Source organism: Anolis carolinensis, chromosome 4 (genome assembly GCF_035594765.1).
Source record: "Anolis carolinensis isolate JA03-04 chromosome 4, rAnoCar3.1.pri, whole genome shotgun sequence".
NCBI lineage: Eukaryota > Metazoa > Chordata > Lepidosauria > Squamata > Dactyloidae > Anolis > Anolis carolinensis.
The window spans coordinates 978,984-991,882 of NC_085844.1; the positions used below are offsets into that span (position 1 = coordinate 978,984).

At 48.5% G+C, this 12,899-nt stretch overlaps 1 protein-coding gene across 2 annotated transcripts; it reads right to left on the reverse strand.

The window, feature by feature from the left end:
• Positions 1-64: 64 nt before the first annotated feature.
• On the reverse strand, positions 65-12,888 carry ccdc166 (coiled-coil domain containing 166). Of its 2 annotated transcripts, none has more exons than XM_062979827.1 (2): positions 12,129-12,888; positions 65-1,612 (listed from the first exon to the last, which is right to left on the reverse strand). In XM_062979827.1, the coding sequence occupies exon 2, from the start codon at positions 1,529-1,531 to the stop codon at positions 446-448; it is 1,086 nt and encodes a 361-aa protein (XP_062835897.1). In that variant the 5' UTR covers positions 1,532-1,612; positions 12,129-12,888; the 3' UTR covers positions 65-445. The 2 variants fall into 2 exon arrangements, with proteins under 2 accessions (XP_062835897.1, XP_062835896.1); XM_062979826.1 differs by lacking the exon at positions 12,129-12,888 and adding an exon at positions 4,147-4,358.
• Between the last annotated feature and the right edge of the window lie 11 nt (positions 12,889-12,899).

The following is a 12,899-nucleotide window of genomic DNA, read 5'->3' on the forward strand; positions in this document are numbered from 1 at the left end:
TAAAGCCGGCTGAACAGACGCTGCTTTCTCACAACTTCTCCAAACTGAGCCTGAGAAGACTGAGTAAACGGCAGTAATTTTATTATCTCAGTGCCCCCTTCAACATGTAGTTCCCAAGAGACTTACAACAAGAACAAAATTAACAATGTCGAACTAACAGAACTTAACAGTACAGAACTAAGAACAGAAAACGAAAGCCACACGGCTGGAAGGTGGGCTGCTGGCCTGAGCCCCTTTGAAGTGTTTCTCTTGAGCTGCTTCATGGAAGTGTTTCTTTTCCAGGCCCTTCTTTCTGCTGCTGGGTCCCCCTCCAGGGTGAGGAGGCGGTGGGCAGCGTGGGGTGGACCTGGCTGCCTGCCTCCGGGTGGAGAGAGGAGGAGGAGGGGGGCAGGGGGCTATTCAATTGCCCTCAAACAAACACAGCCCTCCCTCTCCCTCCACCCGTCTACAGGAGAGGCTCAGGAGCAATAGCCAGCCTTCTGGAGCTCCTTTCAGGAGCATCAGCACCATCATCATCTTTATCGTGCGGCTGGGGGCCCGATGGGGCAGAGCCCCTTGACAGAGCCCTGGGGGAGAGGACCCGGCTCCTGGCGGAGGGGCTGCACCGGAAGAAGCCTCCTACTCCTCCGCTTGCGGGGGTGAGGGACAGGCGGGAGGCGGCCGGGTCCCAGAGCCAGCTGCGCCTGCGGGCCAGCTCCTGCCGGTAGAGGTGCTCCTGGAGGAGCATGTGCCGCTGGCCCTGGAGCTGGGCCAGGAAGGCCTTGAGGTCATGGACCCGCTTGATGAGGGCCACCAGGCTGTGGCGCAGGTGCTGGTTGTCGATCTTGACCTGCTTGACATACAGGATGAGGCAGCGCACGGCCTCCTTCTCGGCCAGCTTGGCCATGGTCTGGACCTTCTGCCGTGCCTCCATCTCGTATTCGGCCACCAGCTGCAGGTAGCGGCTCTTGAGCCGGTGCATCTGCTCTGCGTGGTGGACCTTCATGGCCAGCAGCTCCTTCTCCAGCTCCCGGATGCGGGCCAGCTGCTCCTGCTGCAGCTCCTGCCAGGGCCGCAGGGCCTCCAGATCCTTGCAGAGCAGCGACAGCCGCATCTCCAGCCGCAGCAGCTCCTCCCGCACCTCGCGCTCCGTGACTGTGTATCGGGCGACCAGCACGGCCTTCTCCTTCCGGATCTGGGCCATGTCCCAGCGGTTCTGGTCATTCAGGGAGATGATGGCGTTCTGGCAGCGGAGGTTGCGGCGCGTCATGTAGGAGAGGTAGACCTTGCTCGTGTCCCGCAGACGCTGGGCCTCCTTGTCCAGGAACTCATTCTCCCACTGGAAATGGCGCACGCGCTCCGTGTAGAGGCGGATATGCTCCGTCAGGATGGCGAACTCCTTCTCCAGGAACTTCTCCTTCTCGCTGACATAGGGGACCGTGCTCCGTATGGCCTTCTCCTTCGCTGCCGACGCCGCCCCACCCTTCTTCTTCTTCTTGGGCTTCACCCCGAACTTCGGCAGCGGAGCCTTCAGCTTCTTTTTGGGAGGCATCTTGGGGGCTCTGCTAAGGTCACAAGCGTGGCTGTGGGTTGCCTGCGGAGGCTGATACTCCTAAGTGTGATGAGGAGGATGCTGTGGGGCACAAGAACAATGGCAATCAGGGAGGGAGGGCAGGAGAGACTACTGACAACACAGCAGTGAAGGGAGGCGGGGGGGGGGGGGAGGCATCCAGGTATCAGTGGCCCCATAGCTTTCCTTGGGGCTTAAGCACAAGAGGCAGGCCTCAAGGTGAAGGTCCTCCTCATCATCTACTCACTGCGGATGCCAATACATAATAATAATTACACTATGTAGCAGAATTTGAAAAAAGAATTATGTTCCTGTTTGAAAGTGTTACTTCCTGTTTCATTGTGCGGTCTTTACTTTGGAAGACGTTGTTCTACTCCAGAAACTATATTCTTGTGGCTGACGCAAACTAGGTGGAATTGGGTTGCTGTGAGTTTTCTGGGCTGTCTGCCCATGTTCTAGAAGCATTCTCTCCTGATATTTCGCCCACATCTATGGCAGGCACCCTCAGAGGTTATGAGGTCTGCTAATCAAGGTGACCAATGGCAACATTGAGGCCTTCTTGGTGGTGGCCTCTAGGCTCTGGAACTCTCTCCTCAGGGAGATCAGACTGGCACCTAACCTGTCCACCTTTCGCAAAGACCGAAAGATGTGGATGTTCCAGTGAGCTTTTGAGTAGGCAATCCCACCAGATACTCAGCCCGCTTACAACTCATTATCACTTATTTGACTTTATCACTGTTCCAACTTCCTACCCTTTATGCTTTTTAGTGTTTACTGAGATTGCTCCTTCGCCCTTATTTTGATCGCCCTTATGCCTCCTAGGAGCCCTATTCAGTTTTACACAATTTTACCCTCTGAATGTTTAGTTAGTATTATTGTCCTGTTTTTAAATCTGTTGATGTGTTTTATCGTTTTATGTAGTTATCATGTTTTTAATTGATTGTCTGTGTTTTAACTTGTGTTGTTGAGCTTGTCCCCATGTGAGCCGCCCCGAGTTCCTTCGGGGAGATGGTGACGGGATACAAAAATAAACTTAATATTATTATTAACATTCACACTTGCCTCCAACAGACAAGAGTTCTTTCTTTTTCCCACCCTGGACATCATTCTACAGAGATATAGGTAAAGGTTTCCCCTGACGTTAAGTCCAGACGTGACCAATTCTGGGGGTTGGTGCTCATCTCCATTTCTAAGCCAAAGAGCCGGCGATGTCCATAGACATCTCCAGGTCATGTGGCCGGCATTACTGCATGGAGTGCCATTACCTTCCCGCTGGAGCGGTATCTATTGATCTACTCACATTGGCCTGTTTTCGAACTGCTAGGTTGGCAGGAGCTGATATATATATATATACCCCACTTGCCTAGTTTCCAACAGACCTCACAACCTCTGAGGATGCCTGCCATAGATGTGGACGAAACATCAGGAGCAAATGCTTCTGGCACATTTATTTATTTATTTACAGCATTTATATTCCGCCCTTCTTTCTCACCCCGAAGGAGACTCAGGGCGGATCACATTACACACATAGGCAAACATTCAATGCCTTTTAACATAGAACAAAGACAGACAAACATAGGCTCCGAGGGGGCCTCGAACTCATGATTCATGGTCAGAGTGATTCATTGCAGTGATTCATTGCAGCTGCTCTCCAGCCTGCGCCACAGCCTGAGCCCAGAGAGTCCGGACAACTCACAGCAACCCAATGATTCCAGCCATGAAACCTAGTGATTCTGGCCATGAAAACCTTCATACAATCATAGAATCGTAGAGTTGGAAGAGACCTCACGGGCCATCCAGTCCAACCCCCTGCAAGAAGCAGGAAAATCTCATTCAAAGCACCCCCGACAGATGCCCATCCAGCCTCTGCTTAAAAGCCTCCAAAGGAGCCTCCAACCACACTCTGCAGCAGAGAGTTCCACTGCTGAACAGCTCTCACAGTGAGGAAGTTCTTCCTGATGTTCAGGTGGAATCTCCTTTCTTTCTTGTAGTTTGAAGCCCTTGTTCCATTGCGTCCTAGTCTGCAGGGCAGAAGAAAACAAGCTTGCTCCCTCCTCCCTATGACTTCCCTTCACGTATTTGTACATGGCTCTCATGTCTCCTCTCAGCCTTCTCTTCTGCAGGCTCAACATGCCCAGCTCTTTAAGCCGCTCCTAATAGGGCTTGTTCTCCAGGCCCTTGATCATTTGAGTCGCTCTCCTCTGGACAACACATAGGTTGTATTGGTTGAGACTCAATGAGATATCCATGGAAAAATAGCAAAATGTGGTTTCCAAAGGCCCTGCAACCTGGAAGAGTGGGAAGAGACCATGTAGAACATCTACTCCAGGCATGGGCAAATTTGGGCCCTCCTTCCAGGTGTTTTGGACTGCAACTCCCAGCATTCCTCACAGCCTCAGGCCCCTTCCTTTTGCCCCTCAGCCGCTTAAGCGGCTGAGGGGCAAAAGGAAAGGGCCTGAGGCTGTGAGGAATGCTGGGAGTTGGAGTCCAAAACACCTGTAGCGTAGGCCCAAGCTGGCCCATGCTTGCACGAGTCCAACCCCCTTCATTACTAATAATATATAATACAATAATGTATTAAAATATAATAATAATACTATAGAAGATTCCTCTCCCTTCCTGTGGCCTCGAGAAGAGCGACGGTTAGGCCCTCTCGGGGGTCTCCATGGCAACGGAGCCTTCCCGCATGCGCATTAGAGCCTCGCTGCTCTGAGGTAACCGCTCTCATTCCACACAGTACTGACGGACAACTGCGGGGGCCAATGGGAGAGGCGAGCGGGCGCGAGAGGGCGGGAGCAAGAGAGCCGTTCCGCGATGAAAACGCTCCTCTCGCCCTTTCCGCATGCGCATTAGAGCTTTGCTGTTCTGAGGTAACCGCTCTCATCCCACACAGTATTGGCGGACAACTGCGGTGGCCAATGGGAGAGGCGATCGGGCGCGAGAGGGCGGGATCAAGAGAGTCGTTCTGCATGAAAAGACGCCTCCCGCCCTTTCCGCATGCGCATTAGAGCCTCGCGGCTCTGAGGCAACCGCTCTGCGGTCGCACACAGTACTGATTGACAACTGCGGGGACCAATGGGAGAGGAGAGCGGGCGCGAGAGGGTGGGCGCGGAGTTGCGCGTGCGCATTCTGGTGCCCGCTGTCTTCCCGCCTTTTTCCTGAGAGGAAGGGATTGAGAGGAGAGGCGAAAGGAAGGGAACTGCTTATTTAATGATTATTGATTATTGATTAATAATTCATAAAGGAAAAGAAAGGAAAAGGAAGGCCTTCAAAGATGACAGAAAGGAAGGAAAGCCCTGAGAGAACGAACCGCTTTTTGATGCTGTTTTCTTGGCCTTTTGCCTCAGGAATCAAGAAGTACTGCTTGACTCAAGGAAAAACATGGACGCTAGGAATAACATCGTACAAAAGCTGACTGAATCCAAAGGGTGATTCTCACCAATGTGTCGTCTTCATAATAATAATAATAATATTAATATCGAAAAATCAGCTGATGACCCAAAATGCAGACTGTGCAAGGAAACCGACGAAACCATGGACCATATCCTCAGCTGCTGTAAGAAAATTGCACAGACAGACTACAAACAGAGGCACAACTATGTGGCCCAAATGATCCATTGGAACTTATGCCTCAAGTACCACCTCCCAGCAGCAAAGAACTGGTGGGATCACAAACCTGCAAAAGTATTGGAAAATGAACACGCAAAGATACTGTGGGACTTCCGAATCCAGACTGACAAAGTTCTGGAACACAACACACCAGACATCACAGTTTTGGAAAAGAAAAAGGTTTGGATGATTGATGTCGCCATCCCAGGTGACAGTCGCATTGACGAAAAACAACAGGAAAAACTCAGCCGCTCTCAGGACCTCAAGATTGAACTGCAAAGACTCTGGCAGAAACCAGTGCAGGTGGTCCTGGTGGTGATGGGCACACTGGGTGCCGTGCCAAAAGATCTCAGCCGGCATTTGGAAACAATAGACATTGACAAAATCACGATCTGCCAACTGCAAAAGGCCACCCGGCTGGGATCAGCAGCATCATCCGAAAATACATCACACAGTCCTAGACACTTGGGAAGTGTTCGACTTGTGGTTTTGTCATATGAAATCCAGCATGTCTATCTTGTTTGCTGTGTCATAAAATAATAATAATAATAATAATAATAATAATAATAATAATAATAATAATAAGTTTATTTATATTTTGTCCTTGTGTTGTTTGGGCCTCTGCCCCATGTAAGCTGCCCCGAGTCCCCACAGGGAGATGGTAGCGGGGTATAAATAATGTATTTATTTATTTATTATTATTATTATATCCCGCCTCCATCTCCCCCGAAGGGGACTCGGGGCGGCTTATAGCATCATGGAAAGAAGTGACAAGTGGAGTGCCGCAGGGCTCCGTCCTGGGCCCGGTTCTGTTCAATATCTTTATTAACGACGTAGACGAAGGGTTAGAAGGCACGATCATCAAGTTTGCACATGACACCAAACTGGGAGGGAGAACCAACACTCCAGAAGACAGGAGCAGAATTTAAAACGATCTTGACAGACTAGAGAGATGATTGGCCGAAACTAACACAATGAAGTTCAACAGGGACAAATGCAAGATATTCCACAATGGAAATCAAAGATACAGAATGGGGGACGATGCCTGGCTCGACAGCAGTGCACATGAAAAAGATTTTGGAGTCCTCGTGGGGAACAAGTTAAACATGAGCCAACAATGTGATGCGGCAGCTAAAAAAGCCAATGGGATTCTGTCCTGCATCAATAGGGGAATAGTGTCTAGATCCAGGGAAGTCCTGCTCCCCCTTATTCTATTCTGCCTTGGTCAGACCACACCTGGAATCACACTGTGTCCAATTTTGGGCACCGCAGATGAAGGGAGATGTTGACAAGCTGGAAAGCGTTCAGAGGAGGGCGACTAAAATGATTAAGGGTCTGGAGAACAAGCCCTATGAGGAGTGGCTTAAAGAGCTTGGCATGGTTAGCCTGCGGAAGAGAAGGCTGAGAGGAGACATGATAGGTAAAGGTAAAGGTTTCCCCTGACGTTAAGTCCAGTCATGACCGACTCTGGGGGTTGGTGCTCATCTCCATTTCCAAGGCGAAGAGCCGGCATTATCCATAGACATCTCCAAGGTCATGTGGCCAGCATGACTGCATGGAGCTCTGTTACCTTCCCGCCGGAGCGGTACCTATTGATCTACTCACATTGGTATGTTTTCAAACTGCTAGGTTGGCAGGAGCTGGAGCTAACAGCAGCCGCTCACGCCGCTCCCGAGATTTGAACCTGGGACTTTTCGGTCTCCAGCTCTGTGCTTTAACGCACTTCACCACGGGGGCTCCTAGGAGACATGATAGCCATGTACAAATATGTGAGGGGAAGTCATAGGGAGGAGGGAGCAAGCTTGTATTCTGCTGCCCTGGAGACTAGGACACGGAACAATGGCTTCAAACTACAGGAAAGGAGATTCCACCTGAACATCAGGAAGAACTTCCTCACTGTGAGGGCTGTTCGGCAGTGGAACTTTCTGCCCCGGACTGTGGTGGAGGCTCCTTCTTTGGAGGCTTTTAAGCAGAGGCTGGATGGCCGTCTGTCGGGGGTGCTTTGAATGTGATTTCCTGCTTCTTAGCAGGGGGTTGGACTGGATGGCCCATGAGTTCTCTTCCAACTCACTGTTCGGATATCAGTCAGCACGCCAATGCCTTAAATCAAGAAATACAGAGATACTTGCAGGAACATCTCAGCAAGTGAGAGTCAAAAGTGGCAGGTTAAAGCAATGGTATTCCCCATAGTAACCGATGGTTGTGAGAGCTGGACCATAAGGAAGGCTGAGCGAAGGAAGAGAGACGCTTTTGAACTGTGGTGCTGGAGGAAAATACTGAGGGTGCCTTGGACCACAAGAAGATCCAACCAGTCCATCATCCAGGAAATAATGCCAGGCTGATCACTGGAGGGAAGGAGATGAGAAGCAAAGATGAAGCATTTTGGCCACATCATGAGAAGACAGGAAAACTTGGAAAAGATCATGATGCTGGGGAAAATGGAAGGAAAAAGGAAGAGAGGCTGACCAAGGGCGAGATGGATGGATGGTATCTGTGAAGTGACTGGCTTGACCTTGAAGGAATTGGGGGCGGCGCCGGCCGACAGGGAGCTCTGGTGGGGACTGGTCCATGAGGTCACGAAGAGTCGGAAACGACTGTGTGAATGAAGAAGAAAACCTGGAACCTCAATCAGTGACTGACGCCGATGAGAGACTCCCTCCTGGGCACCCAGAAAACTGGGCGGCTTGGAAGGCACCAAACAGACTGCGTTCTGGGACCACGAGATGCAGAGCCAACCTTAAGAAATGGGACCAGAAAGTGGAGTCCGCAACATACTAATGTGGAGAAGAGCAAACCACAGACCATCTACTGTAATGCAGTCTGAGCCCTGCACCATGCACTATGGAGGACCTTCGTACAACAACACCAGAGACACTCCAAGTGGACATTTAGCATAAGGCCAAGTTTGGTTGTGCATTTGAGTAAATCAGATCAAATTTGCCAAATAGTCACTGTTGAATGTTTTTATGTTGAAAGTTTTTATATTGTGGAATGATATTTTAAATTGTAAGTTGCTCGGAGCACTCTGGTGGAGAGCGACTAATTAGGAAATAAAGTGAAGTGAAGTTGTTGTTTTAAAAACTTTGTTTGTGTTTTCAAATACATTACAACTTGTACCCTTGATTCGCTTCTGACATGATAAATAGAACTCAGAAATCGCCTCACGGCCGGAATCAATCAAAGGAAACTCCCGTGGGCTAAATGGGCCCTGGACCACCCTAAGGGGGCCCTAAACAACTTGCAAATCAACCCAAGTGGGTAAAACTTGCTCTGGGCCAAACTAAGGAGGCCCTAAACAACTTGCAAATGAACCCAAGTGTGCAGAATGAGCACTGGTCCACTCTCAGGGGGCTATAAACAACTTGCAAACGGACCCAAGCAGGCAAAATGGGCTCTGGGCCAGCCTAAGAGGATCCTAAACAACTTGCAAACTGACCCAAGTGGGGAAGATGGGCCCTGGGCCACCCTACAGTGGCCCTGAACAACTTGCATATGAATCGAAGTGGGCCAAATGGGTTCAGGGCCACCCTAAGGAGACCCTAAACAACTTGCAAACGAACCCAAGCGGGCGAAATGTGTTACATTCGTCCAAGCATGAACCTTCTCCACATTTGAAGTGACCTCTTCATAGTCATACCCTGCATGAGCGCAGTGCATCTAGAAGGGTCTGCTGGGCTGTGTCCAAGAAGTTGCTGCAATTTGCAAAGGAGAGGCCAATAGTACCAGCAGCGGACTGGCCCCTCCGGCTACGAACTACGAAGTGGAGGCAGACAGGCATGTCAGGGCCCATGTTCTGAGCCATCCCATGCTCCAGGGCAGCACTTTGCAGGTTGTTGCTTTGGGAGTTTTTTTTTTTAATATATATGTAAATAAATGGAGGTGTGTATAATAACAATGTAAATCATGGAGAGAGGCATGTATGCTTGATTTCATTGCATTTATCACTTGCTTGGTTTTATATATCAACATGTTAATTTGCAAAACACATTAACAGGAACAGCAAACATCAAAGTTAATTCAACCAAGGGTTTTCAGTTCAACTGGGCTCTCATTCCTCCTTAGAAGAAGTGAAGCAGCCAAATCCCGTCGTCCACCTGCCTGCAATAGAGACCTGGAGGCGGTCAAGTGGCGAACACCAGCCTCGGCTTCCCCCTTTCTGTCAGAGTCACTCCTGAAGCTAAGATGGAGGCACAGTGACTATGTTCTTGGAAGAAGTGACAAGGAGCCATACTAGGCTGTCTACAGGACTCCCGAAATAGAAGCAATTACTTCAATGGCTCCTTCAATGTCTTTAGACCAGGGGTTCCCAAACTGTGCTCCACGGAGTCCTCGGGACTCCGCAAGTGATAGTGAGGGGCTCTGCAGCGGCGTCCTGCTTCCCGCCTCCTCCTCTTTCCTCCTCCTCCTGCGAGAAATGCAGGGAAATGAAAGCTTGGAGCAGCCAGGCCAATCTCTGCCTCTTCCTGTCTCCCATTAGTTGTTTTGTTAGATACCAATTTAACATAAGAGCGAACCTACAGAACTCACCTTGTTTGTAACTTGTGGACTGACTGCATGTGTTTTTGGTGCATGTTGCCCCTCCACCTGAGCACCAGGCCAGCGAGAGGGAGGCATGTGCAGCTGCAGGCTCTCTGAAGATGCTGCCTTCACACCTGCCACTGTGCCCAGTTAGCTGTTAACCCAGGCCTGCATGGCCATAGCCAGAAAAAAAATTCTGGAGGGATTTAGAAAATTTGGGGGGCGGGGTTGAACCCCTAATCCCCCCCTGGCTACAGGCCAGCCTGTGGGGGCGGGGGGGGGCTGTGGTGCAGTTGGCTAGTAACCAGCTGCTATAAATCACTACAAACCAAGAGGTCATGAGTTCGAAGCCCGGGTCAGGTTAAGCCTCCGACCATTAATAGCCCCGGCTTGCTGTTGACCTATGCAGCCCTGAAAGACAGTTGCACCTGTCAATTAGGGAAATTTAGGGACGCTTTATGCGGGAGGCTAATTTAATTTACAACCTCATAAAACTGCCAGCAAAACACGAGGAAAGGAATGAGGAAGTACAGCCACGACTGGACGGTGAAGCAACAGCTCCCCCTGTGGCCGGAATCGTGAAGCTGGAAAAATGTTAAAAATGCCTCTGAGTCTGTCTAATGTATGTTGTTTGTCTGTTGGCATTGAATGTTTGCCATATATGTGTTCATTGTAATCCGCCCTGAGTCCCCTTCGGGGTGAGAAAGAAGGGTGGGATATAAATACTGTAAATAAATAAATAAATAAACTTCATCCCTCCAGGTGTTTTGGACTTCAACTCCCACAATTCCTGGTCTCAGGCCCCTTCCTTTTCCCCCTCACCCGCTTAAGCCCACCAAATGGGGAATCCAGGCTTGAACTCTAATCATCTAAGATTTCCTCTGAGCTCCTTAATTTTGATGACTGTGCGGAGCTTTCCCCCTTAGAAGAAGATCAACACCTCGTTTCATTTGTTCCCCATTTGGCTTGTCTAAATAACGAATAATATTGCCTTCAGTTTTTTTGATTATTGTTTCATGTATTCATATACAATAGAGTCTTGCTTATCCAACGTAAACGGGCCGGCAGAATGTTGGATAAGCGAATATGTTGGATAATAAGGAGAGATTAAGGAAAAGCCTATTAAACATCAAATTAGGTTATGATTTTACAAATTAAGCACCAAAACATCCTGTTATACAACAAATTTGACAGAAAAAGTAGTTTAATACACAGTAATGCTATGTAGTAATTACTGTATTTACGAATTTAACACCAAAATATCATGATGTATTGAAAACATTGACTACAAAAATGCATTGGATAATCCAGAATGTTGGATAAGCGAGTGTTGGATAAGTGAGACTCTACTGTATATACCTTATTATTCTTACTTCCATATATGTATCGTGTGTAATATGCCTCATAGAACATAGATAGGTAGAACTAAACACTAAACATTTCTTGGGGCTCTACCCTGTTTCTCCTAAAATAAGACATCCTCAGAAAATAAGACCTAGTAGAGGTTTTGCTGAATTGCTAAATATAAGACCTCCCCTGAAAGTAAGACCTAGAAAAGTTTTTGTTTGGAAGCATGACCGCCAAACAGAACACCAGAGCATGCAGGATTGGTCAATGTACGTACCATAGAGTGTTGTACATGGAAATAATTGTAGTAACAAGAAATTCTTGATAGGATTCACAGTTTGTCTGGTTATGCTGGTTTGTGATAACTATTGTACATTATATAATAAATGTTCATTTTTTTGTTCAACAATAAATGTGAATTCTTCATGGAAAACTAAGACATCCCCTGAAAATAAGACCTAGAGCATCTTTGGGAGCAAAAATTAATATAAGACACTGTCTTATTTTCGGGGAAACACGGTATGAGAAACTTATACTTCAAAAAGGGTTATGTGGCTGAAAATGTTTGGGAACCCCTGCTATAGACCAGTGGTTGCCCACAAGATGGAGGCCTTTTGCCTGGGAGAGCCTCTCTTGTGTCGCCCCCCCCCCCCAATCCATTGCATTTTGGGGGAAGATTTTGTCCAGTGGGAGGTTGGGGTGGTTCGTCCCTGTTGCTTATTTCAACTCTGTGAATGTATTATTCGAAGAGGCTAGACCAGGCATGGGCATACTTGGGCCCTCCCAGTGTTTTAGACATCAATTCCCATAATGGTGGGAGTTGAAGTCCAAAACCCCTGAAGGGCCCAAGTTTGCCCATGCCTGGGGATTTGGTCCTGCACATCAGCATGACACGTCTCCACCTGGAGAAGCCACGTTGGAACAAATAGTGCCTCCATGATTGGGATAGTGTCCCCGATGACACAAGTGTTGATGTTCAGGCCAAAGCAGCCTCCCGAGGTGCAGCCAAGTGTCCTTCCTGTAGCCTTCTGTCATACCCCAGCCACCTTTGGCTTCTGAACCTGATCCAGAAATGAACTTTGACCAGGATGAAGCTTATTCTGACCTTTTGCCGAGTCCTCAGAGCTCCTTTCAGTTACAGCTGCCGGCTGTTGATAATTCAGATGCTTCCTTAATTGGGAGAGATAGTGGAGATGTTACTCCCGTGGCTGAACCAGATGTCCAGAGTTCCCCAGAGTACGTGCCCTTCAACCTAAGGGAGTTTCTGCATTGCCAGAGATCAGAAAAACAAGGGCTTCGAAGGAGTAACCGCTCGAGGGGATTGTGGATAAGATTCCCTTGGGAACCTTTGGGGAGTTTGATTTCCCTTTGTTGGGATCTGATCTTCGTTCCATAAAAGTGTCTTGTGCTGCAAACACTTTGCGGTGTCAATGTAGCAAATACCTAAGAACAGTTCACCGACTCCAGCTCCTGGTGTTAACCCAGCCATGTTTCCTTCTCCAGGCGGCCAAGCCGAGCCGTGACTCCCGATTAGAACGGGAGTAAATCCTCTTCCTTGCCTTGTTCCTGAATCAAGTTTGATCTTCGCTTCGTCTCGTTCCTGCTTTGGTATCCACGATCTCCTAGTGACTTTGGACCTTGTTATTCAGCCTTGTTTCCTTGTTGTTCCCCGCTCAAACTTTCCAACAGTTTGAGTGTGTTTCAGTTTTTGGACTTTGGACAATAATATTGGACATTTCCCTTCATCTTTTTGGACTTATTCATACCTTTTCACAAAGGACTATTTCCCACTCATCCTTTCCACTTATGCATTCCTGAATTTATATTTGCTTTAATAAAGATATTATATGATTATTGGTCTCTGTCTAGTTTCCAG

Bases quoted from the DNA above. Each gene is read 5' to 3' on its own strand.
- ccdc166 (XM_062979827.1), bottom strand. From the start codon at position 1,531: ATGCCTCCCAAAAAGAAGCTGAAGGCTCCGCTGCCGAAGTTCGGGGTG.